The following is a 16,926-nucleotide window of genomic DNA, read 5'->3' as shown; positions in this document are numbered from 1 at the left end:
CAGATTTCGCACCAACCTGTCACTTCAAAAGCACTCAATCAATGGTCTTGGAGTCTCGAAATTTGAACTTTATGTTTATTGTGGTAAAGCGTGATATAAGAAGAATGTAATATAATTCAAATGCAAGAACCCCAAAAAATGGTGTTCCCTCACCGATTTCAACTTCCCCCTTTATCCTGGCACAGAGTCTGGTCGACTGCACAGTGGTACACAGCAGCATTGTATTTAAAAATAGAAGACGCCCTCTTCTTGCGCTGTGGAGAGTTGCAGCCAGGTTAACAGTAAATCGTTCCAACGCGCTTTCTGAAGCTCTCTCTCGTTTCATGTCACTATCGCAGTTTGCATGTAGACGCAGCCAAGCTCTTCGCTATGACGCCAGCGACGCTGGGCTCAGAAGGGTTTGATCATAATATTTAACACACCCACCCAGTAAGAGCACTAGACTAGTTCGACTGAGAAGTATAACAGCCACCGGACAAGTGGAAACGAAAATCTCTGCACCTGCCAAGCCGTGTAGCCTACTCTCTCTGCTGTTCCTTGAACGGAAAACGGTGACGGGAGATTAATATTTTTGACAGGATCTGGCCTAGGCTCACATCCAGGTATATTCAACTTGATAGTGCATCACCAGTTTTTTAAAATATCTTCGATTTTTTTGCGTTGCTTTTCTTTAACGCATTTATTTTTGCCTGTTGCTATTTCCTACAAGGACTGTGGCTAAATGTTTTGTCTGAAATTGAATAGAGACTGTCCCTCGGACTTTTAACAAAAATGACGATTGGACAGCATTGACACGTTTTTATGCTCAGCATTGCAGGTTCTGAGGATGTAACAGTGCTTTCGAGACGCAATCGTGCTAAAACACAACGTTTAAAATTCCCTAAACTATTCACTGCTATTACGATTAGATATCGTTTTGTGGTGTATTCAGAATAGCCACAGATCCATTCGATGTAAGGTGCCTGTTCTCCGCAATGAGTCGGCATGTCCATCTGGCTGAATATGAATAATTCAGTATTTTCTAAAAGACCAGCGCTCTGTGCGTAAACATGGAGTTTCTGATATAACACGGATTATGTTTGGAATGACCAGAAAAAAATCTAAAAATGATCTATATTGGGTTTTTGCTCCATATTTCACACTGACTATAATTTCAATCAATATCGGTGTTGTGTACTGCTTTTATGGTTTAGTGATATAACAACTACTTAGACGTGTATCCTGTACAAAATGATCAAGATGATACTGTTTCGTAAATTTCGAGTTTTGATACTCATGGTGTTTTTGGTGGCGTGCACCATGCACATTATGATAGACTTGCTCCCAAAACTAGAGAAGCGAGCGGCGGGATCGGAAACCGGTAACGGTGGCTGCCAGTGCGCGCACAACCCGAGCGAGGAGGCCGGGAGCTGGGGGAAGCAACGCGTTAGGTCGGTGGCGGAACCGGGCTGGCCTAACAAACACACGCTGAGAATCCTGCAAGATTTTAGCAACGAGCCGAGCTCAAACCTCACGTCCCATTCCCTGGAAAAAATCCCTGCCGCTGGGGAGAGAGCGGAGTCTTTCAAACGAATGAAACAGTACGACGGGGCAGCGGATAACCAGAAGCTGCTCATCAGAGACGCCAGCGGCGGTAAAACCGTTGCTGCGCCCGGTGTCTACCGGCTGTCGGCTCTGTTCGAACATCCTTTATACAAGACGGACCTGCCGACCCTCACAGACGACGACACCTTGTTCAACGTCAATACTGACATCAGGTTCTATCCGAAAGCAGCGGGGAATCAAGAATGGTAAGGTGGGGATAAAAGGAAGCAGGCGTATCACCTTATAAGAAATCAAGGTGACAGGTGTATAGTGCCATAAATTGATTATTACACTCAAGCAACAGTTACTTAAATTGACTTCCTCCCTGGCTTTCTCTGTTTGAATTAAATGAATACAAAAGTGATATGAATATAACTAATAGTCCACTTGTCCAGATACTTTAACTGAGCATCAGTCAGTGTACAATCTCTGCTCGCTATCCACTATATCCTGTAGCTTAAAGGCTACATGACTATATACATTACTTATTGCTCATATGCTATGCATTGCACCTGCTGCAAAGCAGTACTCCTGTATGCTAACCATTCTTTATCTATCTATCTATCTATCTATCTATCTATCTATCTATCTATCTATCTATCTATCTATCTATCTATCTATCTATCTATCTATCTATCTATCTATCTATCTATCTATCTATCTATCTATCTATCTATCTATCTATCTATCTATCTATCTATCTATCTATCTATCTATCCTCTCATTTCTCCTCACACTCTCCATTCTCTGGGGATATCATTAACTGGAAGACAATCCAATCAATCTATTCAACTCTTCCTCTCCACCTCTACCGTTGTGGAGTGAATGAACTATCCATCCATGCACACTCAAACGATGCCCTTTCTTTTTATCTGAACTGTGATGGTTTTCTGAGCACCCCCCTACCCCATGCACTTGTAGGCTACTTGCCTATCTTATTCTGCCGTGGTTTACTGTAATATCTTATGATCTTCTAAGAACCTATCTTATTCTGCCGTGGTTCACTGTAATATCTTATGGTCTTCTGAGCATTGGGGGTAGGCATACTATTTTCACACTTATTTTGTTATTGCAATGTAATAACTTAATTAAGAATAGAGAGTTTGGCCACAGAAAACAAACACTGTTTAAAGTAGGCATACAGATGTTAGGTTATTTGATTTGATTGTAGCCTATGTATGACTTCAACAACGATGCTGTTTATGTTCAATCATGTGTAAACAACATATTGATTGAATTTCAATTTTACACCTTAATTAAATGTCAGCTTCCTTGAAATTGCATGTAGGACTCTACTTTGACTGCCGGTGTGATATTTGATTTATTTAGTGGCATTTGATTAGACTTGATAATCTGGATACCTGGGGCGGCAGGTAGTTTAGTGGGTAAGAGCGTTGTGTCAGTAACCGAAAGGTCGCTGGTTCTAATCCCTGGGCCGACTAGGTGAAAAATCTGTCGATGTGCCCTTAAGCAAGGCACTTAACCCTAATTGCTCCTGTATGTCGCTCTGGATAAGAGCATCTGCTAAATGACTAAAATGTAATGTAAAATATAATCATAAAAATCTGAAATACATCCAAGCCCAAAGCGCCATGCTCTACCAACTGAGCTACAGGGGACAATACATTGACAGTGGAGCCCCTCCCCTCTTCTCCTTTCCTACAACTCATCCCTCACGTCTGTCCTCCGTACACCAGGCACAATGAAGCCAACGTGGAAGAGGAGGAGTACCCCCCTACAGGGGAGGTGACAGCTGAGTCCGACCCCAACTGGCTTCGCTTCCACATCGGTATCAACCGCTACGAACTCTACTCCAGACACAACCCTGTCCTGGACTCCCTGCTCAAGGATCTGGTCACCCAGAGGATCACCAGTGTGGGTGAGTCTGGGGGAAAACTAGAAATTCTAAGAATACTGTGCTGTGCATCTCTATGAGACTGTTGTGTGTATTGGATGGATGGATGGATAGATAGCGAGAGAGGGAGGGAGGGATGAACTATGATACACACATAGACACTTAAATAAAGGCATTATATAGAAAGCCATGTTCAATCAACTGCATCCTGTGCTTTTGTCCCAATCCTGAGTTTCAATTAAACCCCCTTTTATTTTTACCTGAGGCCCTTGTTACAGATAGCAAATACGTTCAGAGGAAGTGAAAAATAGATGAAAAGCCATTAATGCGTCTGTGTCAAACAGTTTGGCTATGGAAAATAATCTGTCAGACCTCAAAGCAATCATACAGAGTGCTTAGGTGACATTATGTGGTTGTCGCAGGCCAAATGGGTCCCCTCTGTGACTGCTACTGTTCCCACTGGAGAGCTACTGCTGCAATGAAGTACTGCCTCCCTCGCTCAAGAGCCTGAGGTCTGCCATGTCATAGACGTGTGTGTGTAAGGGGGGCGGTGTGGCTGTGTGGGTGTGTGTACGGGTGTGCTTGTGTGTGTGCGTGCGTGCGTGCGTGCGAGGGATACATATGTACATAGTCTCATGTCTATGCTGATGTTTGTGTGCATGCAAAGACTAGGGCTAAAATAAGAACCACTGCCCCACGCCATTGAAGTTCCCTCCAGCATTGATATTAGTTCCTCAATCACTCCCGGACAGCGTGTAATCACTCATGCTCCATGGCATCTCTTGTTCTAGGTGTGTCACCCACTGTTTCCTTTGCATTGCCCATCAATCAACTGCATCTGCACTCAGAGACGGCCATATAAAACGATGTGTGTGTGGGGGAAGGGATGGGGGGGTTGAGGAGGAGTGTGTGTGTGTGTGTTTGTGTGTGTGTGTGTGTGTGTGTGTGTGTGCGTGCATACTGTACCTCCACACAGACAGCAGCCTTCCCAATCAGTCCAGCCTGGATCAGTGAGAGAGAAAACACAGGGGGCAGATATTTAGGAACGTTTCCACTTCAGCATTTTTCCTGCTGATAATGTTTTGTTGAGCCTGTCTCTCTGTAAAGATATGGCCTTTTTCTCAGTGTGCAGAACATCTCATAACTCATACATCTACAGCAGCCCAGGTGTGTGTGTGTGCATGTGTGTGTATGTGTGTGTATGTGTGTGTGTGTGCGTGTACGTGTACGTGCGTACGCCTGTCTGTGTTTGAGAGAGAGGGAGTGAGAAAGAAAGAGAAGAGAGAGAGAGAGAGAGAGAGAGAGAGAGAGAGAGAGAGAGAGAGAGAGAGAGAGCGAGAGCTACGCATTCATCATTATGATACAGAAGTGTTCCACCGAGTGGGAGCTTTTGTAAAAAAATACATTGTCATTCATGAATTCAGGGATGCTCAGATAGAGAGGGCACTATAGATGGCCATCATAACCAATGTGGAATGCATAGCAGTGCTTCTACTATAGGTTACCGTGACTCACACTGTAGGCTACTCTGCGCTAACGCTGGCCTAGTTTCAATCCACTTGAACGATGAATCTCATTGGAATGTTTAATCAGGGATGACCTTTTTGAGTTTTGTTGATTAGATCAGCGCTTCCCAACTGGTGGATCGCATCCAGTTCCTTTTGGATCACGGGTCGCGGCTTATGATCAGTGTCCTAGATACAAACAATGGTTTTGTTTATGTCATGGGGGCGGTTCACAATACATTTTCGAAAACTATATATAGGCAGGTCACGGTGGCAAAGCGTTTAGGACAACTAAAGGATTAATGTTAGATTATCTGATAGTACTATCAACATGACCCAGCTACCGGAAAATCTAATACATCTTGCCCTATAACAACAGACAGAAATATACACATTTCTGCTTTGATCGACATTAAAGGTATTATATAGTTATGTTATAATACCCTCAGTGGTTACTCAGTGACTACCCTTTCATTCTGTATCTCTGACTAGTCACCTCTCTCTCAGCTCTCTCTGCCCTGACACACTGAATAGGTGCTTGGTGTACTGTGCCTGTAGGTGTATTCTGTGTGCACTCAGGGGTCAGGATAGAGTCACTGAAATGAATGGAGTTTGTCCTCGGACAGCCTAATATGTGCCCTTAAAAATAGGTGGAGTGGAGAAATGGTAAGAGAGAGAGACCCAGCTGGTGGAGAGAGAGAGAGAGAGAGGGAGAGAGAGAGTGAGAGAGTGAGAGTGAGAGTGAGAAAGAAATAAAGAGAAAGAATGAGAGATTGAGAGAGAGAGAGAAAGAGAAAGAATGAGAGATTGAGAGAGAAAGACAGAGAAATAGAAAAAGTGAGTGTGAGAGCAAAGGAGAAAGAAAGAGTGAAAGAGGAGACTGCAGGGCTTGTTTACATTGTGGTTAGGCAGAGCTGCAGGGTTGTGTAATATGCTCAAGTTAATGCTCTGTAATAGATGGGAAAATCCCCTGAAAGCCTGTCCATTATGACAGAAACACAAACCATTTAGACAGCCCTCTCAGGCCTTTTGTTAGACAGATAATCAGCGTGTCTGATTTAGCCTGGCCCACTCCATCCGTGTGAAACGGAGCAACGGACAGATCTAAAGGGAAAGATGGGCGTAGGTAATAGTCCTGTTCTTTTACACGGGCAGAGAGTGAGTTTAGTGTTGGAGTTCAAAGGCTTCTAGCCTCCTGGGTAGTCTGGAGTCTTCCAGTTACTGTACAGCCTAACCAGGTCCAACTCTAACAGGGTTATTGAGTCTTTTCTTTACAATAAAGGAGGAGATCCATACATGGATTGAGCTAAAGTGTAGTAGCTCATGTTTCCTGCATAATACAGTGTCTTTGTACATCACTGGAATATGATCACTGAAAAGAACTGAAGGCAATTGTTTGGTAAGACCTCCTATGAATACACATATAACTGTAAGTGCATTTACAACACTTCAAAATGCTTATAATGCATTATGAAGAGGGTTTTCATAGAAAGTGTTACCAATCGTTTGTTTTATTAGGTATGCCTATGTTATGGTAACACACACACACACACACACACACACACACACACTCGGAAAAACAAAGCCCTTGGATTGTGTTCTCTGTCACACTTCCCACCTAATCAGCCCAAGTCCCACCTGCAGGTGCTTGTAGAACACCCCCTCCCCAACACACACACACACACACACACACACACACACACAAACATACACACACACACACACACACACACACACACACACACACACACACACACACACACACACACACACACACTTATCTATGTTACTACCTGCTACAATCTCATTATGTTGATGCACAATGACTAGCAAAATGTGTAGCAGATGTTTGCTCCTGTATGTGAACACTCTTAGAAAAAATGATTCCAAAAGGGTTCTTTGGCTGTCCCCATAGGAGAACGCTTTTTGGTTACAGGTAGAACCCTTTTGGGTTCCATGGAGAACAGTCTGTGGAAAGGGTTCTACATGGAACCCAAAAGGGTTCTACATGGAACAAAAAGGGTTCTACCTGGAAACAAAAAGGGTTTTTCAAAGAGTTATCCTATGTGGAAAGCCGAAGAACCATTTTAGGTTCTAGATAACACCTTTTAGGTTCTAAATAACTCTTTTTTTTTTTGAGTGTACTGTAGCGGGGGGGGGGGGTGGCAGAGAAAGACAAGCAACAGCAGCGACAGCAGCGAACAGCCTGCTCTGCCCCTATCGAGCCTGCTGCTGCGCTACACTGCTGCTACGCTGCACTGTCTACAGTGTGCAACTTCATCAACAAGCTGTCAAACTATTGTAAATAAGTGACAAGCTACATGCTGTTTATCAGTGCAGTTCCCAACATCCTTAGCTAGCTAGCTAACATTAAATCCCTGTGTTTGTCAGTGAAGTTAGCTAGCAGCAGGCAGGCTACAACAAGCTTAACCAGCTGATGAAATCACTTGCGACCGATATACTTGCACATCTCACTGTCTATCAGAGTATGTGTCTGTCTGCCCCAGTGCCTGTGTTTCTTAGCTAGTGACTCATACACAAGACAGGTCCAGTGGCACCTATTCATGGTTGCCCAGGGAAGCCAGGCTTTCCCCCAAAATTGACCAATGTTTTTTTTTGTTAACATTAAATTATTTATCTTTCGTCTCTCTGTGTTTCATAATTTTCCTACAATTCGCAAGAGAGTGAATGTATCTCACAGGAGAAAGCATACGAGCGAGCGAAACAGCGCCTCTCTATCTCTCTACGTGTAGGCCATCTATCTGATGCTGTCTGGTTCAAACGAGCATTACATTGTTGCCGCCCGTAGCATTGAATGCAAGGGAAGCTAGCGAGCATTTGGCCTCCCTTGATTAAAAAAATATTAATAATTAGCCAATCAGCGCTGAGCTAAACTGAGTAAGCTCAACTGTGAATGGTCCTGGCGCACCAAAACAAAGTGTCAAAGGAAGCCAACTTGGATTTTGGCTTCACTCAAATCACATTGAGAGCATATTTCATTGACAGAAACAACTTGAATTGTTGCATCTCCTTGTGTTGTTGTCCTCTGGTGGCTAGCTAGCTAGCTAGCTAGCTAAAATTGTCCCTTTCCTAAATTAGCCATGGATGGAAATAGGGATTTGGAATTGTGGTTTTACTTAATTCTCTGTACTGGCCAATGATTATAACGGCGATTCTGATCCAACCATTAATTCATACATTGTTGTGCCCCTGGCCTGATAGGATGGAAGTTCAATACAGTGGGGGAAAAAAGTATTTAGTCAGCCACCAATTGTGCATGTTCTCCCACTTAAAAAGATGAGAGAGGCCTGTAATTTTCATCATAGGTACATGTCAACTATGACAGACAAATTGAGAAAAAAGTCCAGAAAATCACATTGTAGGAATTTTAATGAATTTATTTGCAAATTATGGTGGAAAATAAGTATTTGGTCACCTACAAACAAGCAAGATTTCTGGCTCTCACAGACCTGTAACTTCTTCTTTAAGAGGCTCCTCTGTCCTCCACTCGTTACCTGTATTAATGGCACCTGTTTGAACTTGAATCTGCAAGAGGTAAGCAGCTTGGTTTGAAGAAATCAACTGTGGGAGCAATTATTAGAAAATGGAAGACATACAAGACCACTGATAATCTCCCTCGATCTGGGGCTCCACGCAAGATCTCACCCTGTGGGGTCAAAATGATCACAAGAACGGTGAGCAAAAATCCCAGAACCACACGGGGGGACCTAGTGAATGACCTGCAGAGAGCTGGGACCAAAGTAACAAAGCCTACCATCAGTAACACACTATGCCGCCAGGGACTCAAATCCTGCAGTGCCAGACGTGTCCCCCTGCTTAAGCCAGTAAATGTCCAGGCCCGTCTGAAGTTTGCTAGAGTGCATTTGGATGATCCAGAAGAGGATTGGGAGAATGTCATATGGTCAGATGAAACCAAAATATAACTTTTTGGTAAAAACTCAACTCGTCGTGTTTGGAGGACAAAGAATGCTGAGTTGCATCCAAAGAACACCATACCTACTCTGAAGCATGGGGGTGGAAACATCATGCTTTGGGGCTGTTTTTCTGCAAAGGGACCAGGACGACTGATCCGTGTAAAGGAAAGAATGAATGGGGCCATGTATCGTGAGATTTTGAGTGAAAACCTCCTTCCATCAGCAAGGGCATTGAAGATGAAACGTGGCTGGGTCTTTCAGCATGACAATGATCCCAAACACACCGCCCGGGCAATGAAGGAGTGGCTTCGTAAGAAGCATTTCAAGGTCCTGGAGTGGCCTAGCCAGTCTCCAGATCTCAACCCCATAGAAAATCTTTGGAGGGAGTTGAAAGTCCGTGTTGCCCAGCGACAGCCCCAAAACATTACTGCTCTAGAGGAGATCTGCATGGAGGAATGGGCCAAAATACCAGCAACAGTGTGTGAAAACCTTGTGAAGACAGAAAATGTTTGACCTGTGTCATTGCCAACAAAGGGTATATAACAAAGTATTGAGAAACTTTTGTTATTGATCAAATACTTATTTTCCACCATAATTTGCAAATAAATTCCTTAAAAATCCTACAATGTGATTTTCTAGATTCTTTTTTCTCATTTTGTCTGTCATAGTTGACGTGTACCTATGATGAAAATGACAGGCCTCTCTCATCTTTTTAAGTGGGAGAACTTGCACAATTGGTGGCTGACTAAATACTTTTTTTCCCCACTGTATGTAGCTAGATGTAGAAGGCTAACTAGCTAACGTTTCCCATGAATGGAAGTTAGGCTAGCGAGCAAGCAGTTTAGCCAGGTAGCCTAGGACAACAACAAAAATAAAAGCATGTACTGTATGACAGAGTGATAGACCGTTTCATCAACATGAAAGAGAGGAGGATGGCGTTGGCATTTCTCTACAAGTTGGGTGAGTCAACATGATTGTCTACTTGCACGAACACGCACGCACACACACATAAATCAGAACAATGGACAGCCACATCATATTTAGCTTATGTTGATTGGACTAAATCGTTTCTGGTATCTTTTAGTTGTCACTGTATTAGACTAAGCAGAGGTGATTTGATTGAAGTTGAAATGGTGCTGGAATAGTGGAGGCAGCTCCTGTTTTCTTTGCGACTTGTGGTAACTCTCTGTGGTTCTAAATCAATAGTTTAGTGGTCCGAAAATGTCAGAAACATTAACTTTCTTGACCATTCTGTAGGTCATGTAACTGTTTGTTACATGCAATATGTTTTGTGGACTTCACTGGACAGATGTTGCTCTCCGGTTTTGTGATAAAACAAAGGTGTGGTTGAATATATTCTGCCACTGTGTCTTCTTATTTTCTCGGCCTTTAGGCCTATATTTATCACGGTCGCAAGGTATATGAACTAACAGGTTATAGAGCAAACAATGTGATTTTACCCATACACCGCTACTGGACAGGTCGAGGGAGACAATGCTTGCAAATGTATTTATATTAAGTGGCAGTTGGGACATCGAGTACGCATCGTCTCAATGCTCATTTTGGCTAAAACACCTTCAGACTCGAATTATCACTATCGAACACAACAGTAAGTGGCCACTCGATAAAGGGCTTAGGAGCCAAGTGTTCGGTTTGAGATTCAGCCTACTGCGGTAAATAGAACTTCATTGCCCCCCCTAGTGCTCATACGCGACAGGAACATATTCTGCTTTGTGAATTCATGTGGAAAACCGATCAAAAGATGGCTGTTTAATCGTTAAGAAAATGTTTCAATTTGTCACATCCCTAGTGTGGGGGGGGGGGGGGGGTCATTGGTGTGTGTGTGTGTGTGCCTGTGTGCGTGTCTGTGTCTCTGTACCTCAAGATGGTAAAGTAAATTGACCTTTTACCTTTTTGTCTCTTCCCTAAACAGCCATGAAGTCAGGAGGAACTCAACTGAAGCTCATCATGACTTTCCAGAACTACGGACAGGCGCTGTTCAAGCCCATGAAGTAAGTACCAATCGTTTGTATAAAATGTACAAGAATGATCAAGGATGACCTACCGGACATCTCTTCAAGTAGTGTCTGTAGTGTCTGTAGTGTCTGTTGCAGAGGGAAAACATGTTGACAAAGAAAAGACCTTCAATGCCCCCGTTCTATCATCTATTTATGAACGTTCATGATATCATAATACATTGCGTTTGCCTATTTATGCCCTATTTATGCCCTATTTATACCCTATTTATGCCCCATGTATGCCCTATTTATGTCCTATTTATGTCCTATTTATGTCCTATTTATACCCTATTTATGCCCTATTTATACCCTATTTATACCCTATGTATACCCTATTTATGCCCTATGTATACCCTATGTATACCCTATTTATACTCTATTTATACCCTATTTATGCCCTATGTCTGCCCTATTTATGCCCTATTTATGCCCCATGTATGCCCTATTTATGTCCTATTTATGTCCTATTTATGCCCTATTTATGCCCTATTTATACCCTATTTATACCCTATGTATACCCTATTTATGCCCTATGTATACCCTATGTATACCCTATTTATACTCTATTTATACCTTATTTATGCCCTATGTCTGCCCTATTTATGCCCCATGTATGCCCTATTTATGCCATATTTATGTCCTATTTATGTCCTATGTATGCCCTATTTATGCCCTATTTATGTCCTATTTATGCCCTATTTATGCCCCATGTATGCCCTATGTATGCCCTATGTATGCCCTATGTATGACCTATTTATGCCCCATGTATGCCCTATTTATGCCCTATTTATGCCCTATTTATGTCCTATTTATGCCCTATTTATGCCCTATTTATGCCCTATTTATGTCCTATTTATGCCCCATGTATGCCTAGAAAGGCCACCATTTACTTTGCTTCTTTTACTCTTCTTTACTCTTTTAACATCAACATACTATATCATACTCTCTGATGTGCTTGATCAACTAAAGGAATTAACAAAGTGCTACCTAAAAACCAGACATTTTATTGAAGGGAAAAACAAGCAGAATAAATGGTAGACATTTCAACTGCTGCGCTCGTGACTGGTTAGGATCCATCATTTATTTTCTGTCTGATCTTTCCTAGTGGGGAATGATAAGTCTGTTTTCAATGAATGAATGAATTAACATCAACAGGCTTACGTGTTAATTAAAAAGAGAACCCAGAGCCGTCACACCAAGCTCTTGAGGAATACATTTTGCCAGCATAAGCGCGGCACATAAAAACCATCCAGCTGAGTTATTATGCCCAGTGAATTACCCCACTGTTAAAACAGACAGTGTGTGTGTGTGTGTGTGTGTGTGTGTGTGTGTGTGCTTGTGCCCTTGTATGTGAGTGTGTGTGTGTTGTGTCTGGGCTAACTCACCTGTGATCAAACAGTAATTGCTCAAGAACCCACTTGATCGCTTTGACATATTGGATGCTGCCGTTTCCGACTGAATTGAACCACAGTGTGGCAAAAGAGAGAGAGAGAGAGCGAGTGAGCGAGCATGCAAGTGAGCTGCCTCTTCTTCATTGCAGGTGCGATGTTGTGGTGACCCATATAGGTTTAATTAGTTATCACACTTTTCTGTTAGCTAAACTCCTATGTTTACTTCGATGTTGAATTTTAAAAAAATGTTTTAACTACAACAAAGGCTACGGTTTAAGATTATGTGGTACTTTGTAACAAAGTGAGCTAGCATACTCCAAGTCCACTTACCCACACAAAAAATGCATCAATTGTTGGATTCACGACTCAGGCTTTTTCCATTTCCATTTCCATCATTTAGCAGACGCTCTTATCCAGAGCGACTTACAAATTGGTGCATTCAACTTATGATAGCCAGTGGGAGAACAACCTTTTTTTTATTTTTTATTTGTTTTTAAGGGGGGTGGAGGAAGAAGGATTACTTTATACTATTCCAGGTATTCCTTGAAGAGGTAGGGTTTCAAGTGTCTCCGGAAGGTGGTCAGTGACTCTGCTGTCCTGGCGTCGTGGGGGAGCTTGTTCCACCATTGGGGTGCCAGAGCAGCGAATAGCTTTGACTGGGCTGAGCGGGAACTGTGCTTCCGTAGCGGTAGGGGGGCTAGCAGGCCAGAGGTGGATGAACGTAGTGCCCTCGTTTGGGTGTAGGGTCTGATCAGAGCCTGAAGGTAAGGAGGTGCCGTTCCCCTCACAGCTCCGTAGGCAAGCACCATGGTCTTGTAGTAGATGCAAGCCTCAACTGGAAGCCAGTGGAATGTGCGGAGGGGCAGGGTGACATGAGAGAACTTGGGAAGGTTGAACACCAGACGGGCTGCAGCGTTCTGGATAAGTTGTAGGGGTTTAATGGCACAGGCAGGGAGCCCAGCCAACAGCGAGTTTGTCACGAGAATTTCTATCTCTAATTAATCAAACTTAATGCTCTGAATAATTCCCAGAGGGTGTAAATTCTCTGGTTTAATCATGAATTAAACAAAGGTCCGCAACCAGCAAGAATGATCTGTATTTTTAATCATGAAGAGCTCTGGCGCCAAAAAATACATACACAGCCTTTATACCCCCTGACACACAAAGGCACTTTGCTCCGCCCACCTTTAAACAGCTTCTCAGTCCCCTTCACCCTGGAATGCTTTTTCAGCAGTTTCTAACTCCTCCCCCTCTGTTAGTGGGTTGACACTACATTATAACTCTAACACCGTTCACACATTTATACTGTATTTGGGGTGAAATCCTTTAGTCATTATTCTTAAAATACAAATTAATCTATCAATCCACCCCTTTGACTAAATGTTTTCACATTCAGGATAAATGTATTTACAAGCATGATTCATCTCAGAGATTACGTCAGAACTAATAAACATTTCATCCAATTGCGGTCTTTCAGGGTCAAAATCCTCGTCATCCACCAAGCCTGGAGGATCGTTTTTCACATTCCCCTGGTCAGAGTCCGGAGTCGGTCCATCTCTCATCATTGTTGAGATACTGCATTTCACCAACGCCTTACTCACCAATCCTCGGACACAGGGAACAAGACAACAACCACATAATACAAGAATACCATACAAACACTGACCGCCCCTAAGATGGTGGCTGCTATGGTTTTCCATTTACCAAACATTTCATCAAACCACCCTATCCACGATGTACTAACTTCTGAGTTCTCAGTACATTCTTCACTTAGTGCAGTTAATTCTGCAAGAGCTCTGGTGACTGTCCCATCCAGTGTGGTGTTGTTAGGAATAAATTTGCAACAATGGCTTATCATTCTATAGACATTGGCCCTTTCTGCCTGATCTAGAGCCAATCTCTTTTACTAAGTCATGAGTGGGATGGCGGATAATTTCAGAGATCCCTTTTACTGCATCCCTAGTCCCGCCAATAAATCGTTGTTGGTCGTAATAGATATAATTAATCCACTTCACAATTTTGTTTATTGTCACCCACCAAAAGAACGTGGTAGTAAACCCTTCCCCTAATTCTTTCATAGCTTGTTATCCATCCGATACCCCCCTTGGTATCCCAATCGCATCCATCTAAATAGGGCTATTCTCCTTCTTGTTAAAACTCCTCCTACGTCTGTTTAACCCTTTCCTTGGTTCCTGGTGACTAGTTCTAACTAGCTGAATCAGTAGAACCAGGGCGCACGTATCCAGCCACCCTTTTGGTATTCTCTGCCTTATACTGCCTTTACTGGCACACGCCCACCACACATCGGTTACAGGGGCTGTGAGGTTCAGAATTCTCTCCTGTGCTTCTGAACTCAAGTCAATCACATTACTACTATCTCCAATTGATAATTGGTGATGTCTTTGTTTCTCTTTACCCCCCATCTGGATGTTCAGTCCCGCCCGGTCTCATATTCCCGTCCCCAAGTGTGTTTAAACACTTGAGTCTAGGAACAATCTGCCGTGGGGGCTGAACACGAATATAATGGGATTTTATCATCCCAAATTGCTTATTGACATGTACCCCACCCATTGGCTACGTCCCTAACCCTTATTTTGAATCCGACAGTCTGCCCTTCTCTGACTCCCATTTTGTAGGCCACTCGTCCTTGACGGTCAGTATGTCGGGTCGCTTCTCTTCTCTTTTACTTCTTAACAATGGTAAGGGCATAGCGTAATTGGTGGTGGATCTTGACATATCAAGACCATTGCCGAGACTATGATGCAGCTCAAGTTACCCCTATTCCCAAAAACCGCCAACCCTCTCCTGTCCTCAGTCTTTCTGCTTGGTATCACCCCATACTCACACCCTGAGAACACACTACAGTGATGATAGGTCGGGGTTGGAGATCTTCGTTAACAGAGGTGATCCCCAGACCCTATTGGTCCAGTTCTTCTCTCTAACTCTGCGTGTGTTCAGTGGTGCTTGTATGTGTTCTTACCTTTTTGCAGTGGGTAACGTGGACCCAGGTTGCTCTTTCTGCTATTCTAATGGCAAAGGCAGTGACCAATATAACCTGATAGGGCCCTTCCCAACAGGCCTGCTTCCAGTCTTTCTTCTTTAGGGACTGGATGCTCACCAGTCACCTGGTTAGATAGAGTGGGTCACCTTCTCCTTTAGTTCACCTGTGGGGCACAAAACCTCTGACATACCGCTCACATCAGTATTCTCTTTCTAGACTGTATCTAAAAAAAAAGTTTTTTTTAAAAAGTATTTTGTCCTCTCCTTCGTATATTATTTAATCCTACCACTAGCCTCTTCCCCCCTCTTGACACATGGTTCTGCTCATGTGTCAATATTACCACCTACCTAAACAATCACTTAGGTAATATTGGTAATTTATCATCCAATTGCCATCCCTTATTTATTTTTGAGACTGTCCCTTGCTTCTTTATTGCTCCTCCCACTTCCTTTGTCTTTTATGGCGGCTAAATTCGACTTTCATTCAGTTCAGAATCAATAGTAATCCAATCAATCAATCTCTTATCTTGTAAAAACACTCATGTTTAGTTCAAACTCTGTTCTACCCCGGCTCTCCCGGGCTTGACCTGAAGACTGATGGTTGGACATGACAGGTCCATACTTAAATCTTTCAAACCTAACACAAACCCCCCTTCATGCTTTAATCAATCAAGAAGATAGCAAAGGATAGACAGGTTTTAGCCTGAACTCTGCTCAACCCTGGTGCCGCCCCCTTCACAATGTTTGAAGAGAGACAAAAGACAGCCATGGATTGAAGTAAGAGCAAGCACTTCGACCCTCGGTCACCTAAGTCTTCTGCCTAGCAACAAAGAATAAAAAAACTCTATGTTTGTGATTAACCCAGTAATATCTAATAGCCCACTAAAAAAACTCCCTCATCACCATCTTTAAATCACGACCAATGTCATATATCCCTCTTTACTCTCTACCATTTGGGTAAAATCCCTGTTATATGTAGGAAAAGCTAAGACTGTTTGGGAAGTGAGCAACGTTTTCTCTTCATAAATTGTTCTTCCTCCTCAGAGTTCCAAATGATTTTACCATGGGCTGCCATTGCCTTCCCATAGATAAGATCACTTAATTTACCAGTATGCAGTACATAATGGAGTACCCAAGCTTTACAGCAGTCTATCATTCCCAAAAAGCTCATCATTCTTCATCTATTTCTGGACAGCTAGTCCCTATCTTAAATTATCATATCCAGCTTCCTGTTATTACTATCTTCCTGATCTTATTACTAAATCAATGATCTAGGTAATAGCTGTTTCGCATTAGATTGTGCCTTCCTCTGATTACTGCATTAATTTAGTTTCAAATACCAACTTGTTGTTTATTAAAGCATAATAAAAATGAAATGTAAAATGACAACATTTGATAATATCTCAACTTACTTCTATCCCGTAAAAGTAATCCAAGATTAGTACAATTGACTAGCAACAGGTATCTTTCATTTAGGGAAAGCTCTCTCCCTCTTCTGTTATTTTAATGTTTCAAATCCTATTATTACCAAATTATAATATTCTTCACACTTTTCACAGCACTATAAATTACCCTCAATTTGATCAAATAAACCATTCCAAAGTCCTCCTCTCATGCCCCCAGAACCACCAGTGTGGA

The 16,926-nt window shown here is 42.6% G+C and overlaps 1 protein-coding gene across 1 annotated transcript; it reads left to right on the top strand.

The window, feature by feature from the left end:
• Positions 1-361: 361 nt before the first annotated feature.
• LOC311122664 (extracellular serine/threonine protein kinase FAM20C-like) lies at positions 362-16,267 on the top strand. Its single transcript, XM_084197001.1, has 4 exons — positions 362-1,790; positions 3,282-3,463; positions 10,813-10,891; positions 13,766-16,267. The coding sequence occupies exons 1-4, from the start codon at positions 1,231-1,233 to the stop codon at positions 13,857-13,859; spliced, it is 915 nt and encodes a 304-aa protein (XP_084053127.1). The 5' UTR covers positions 362-1,230; the 3' UTR covers positions 13,860-16,267.
• The last annotated feature ends 659 nt before the right edge of the window (positions 16,268-16,926 follow it).

The sequence above is a fragment of the Coregonus lavaretus genome, assembly GCF_964263955.1.
Source record: "Coregonus lavaretus genome assembly, contig: HAP1_SCAFFOLD_1059, whole genome shotgun sequence".
Taxonomy (NCBI): domain Eukaryota; kingdom Metazoa; phylum Chordata; class Actinopteri; order Salmoniformes; family Salmonidae; genus Coregonus; species Coregonus lavaretus.
This window is presented reverse-complemented; position numbering and strand designations above follow the sequence as displayed.

What these genes read in the sequence shown, in the direction of transcription:
- LOC311122664 (XM_084197001.1), top strand. Translation starts at nt 1,231, where the DNA reads ATGATCAAGATGATACTGTTTCGTAAATTTCGAGTTTTGATACTCATG. An exon ending in GCAGCGGGGAATCAAGAATG is followed by an intron (nt 1,791 to 3,281) that starts GTAAGGTGGGGA and finishes TCCGTACACCAG; the next exon opens with GCACAATGAAGCCAACGTGG. An exon ending in CCAGAGGATCACCAGTGTGG is followed by an intron (nt 3,464 to 10,812) that starts GTGAGTCTGGGG and finishes TTCCCTAAACAG; the next exon opens with CCATGAAGTCAGGAGGAACT.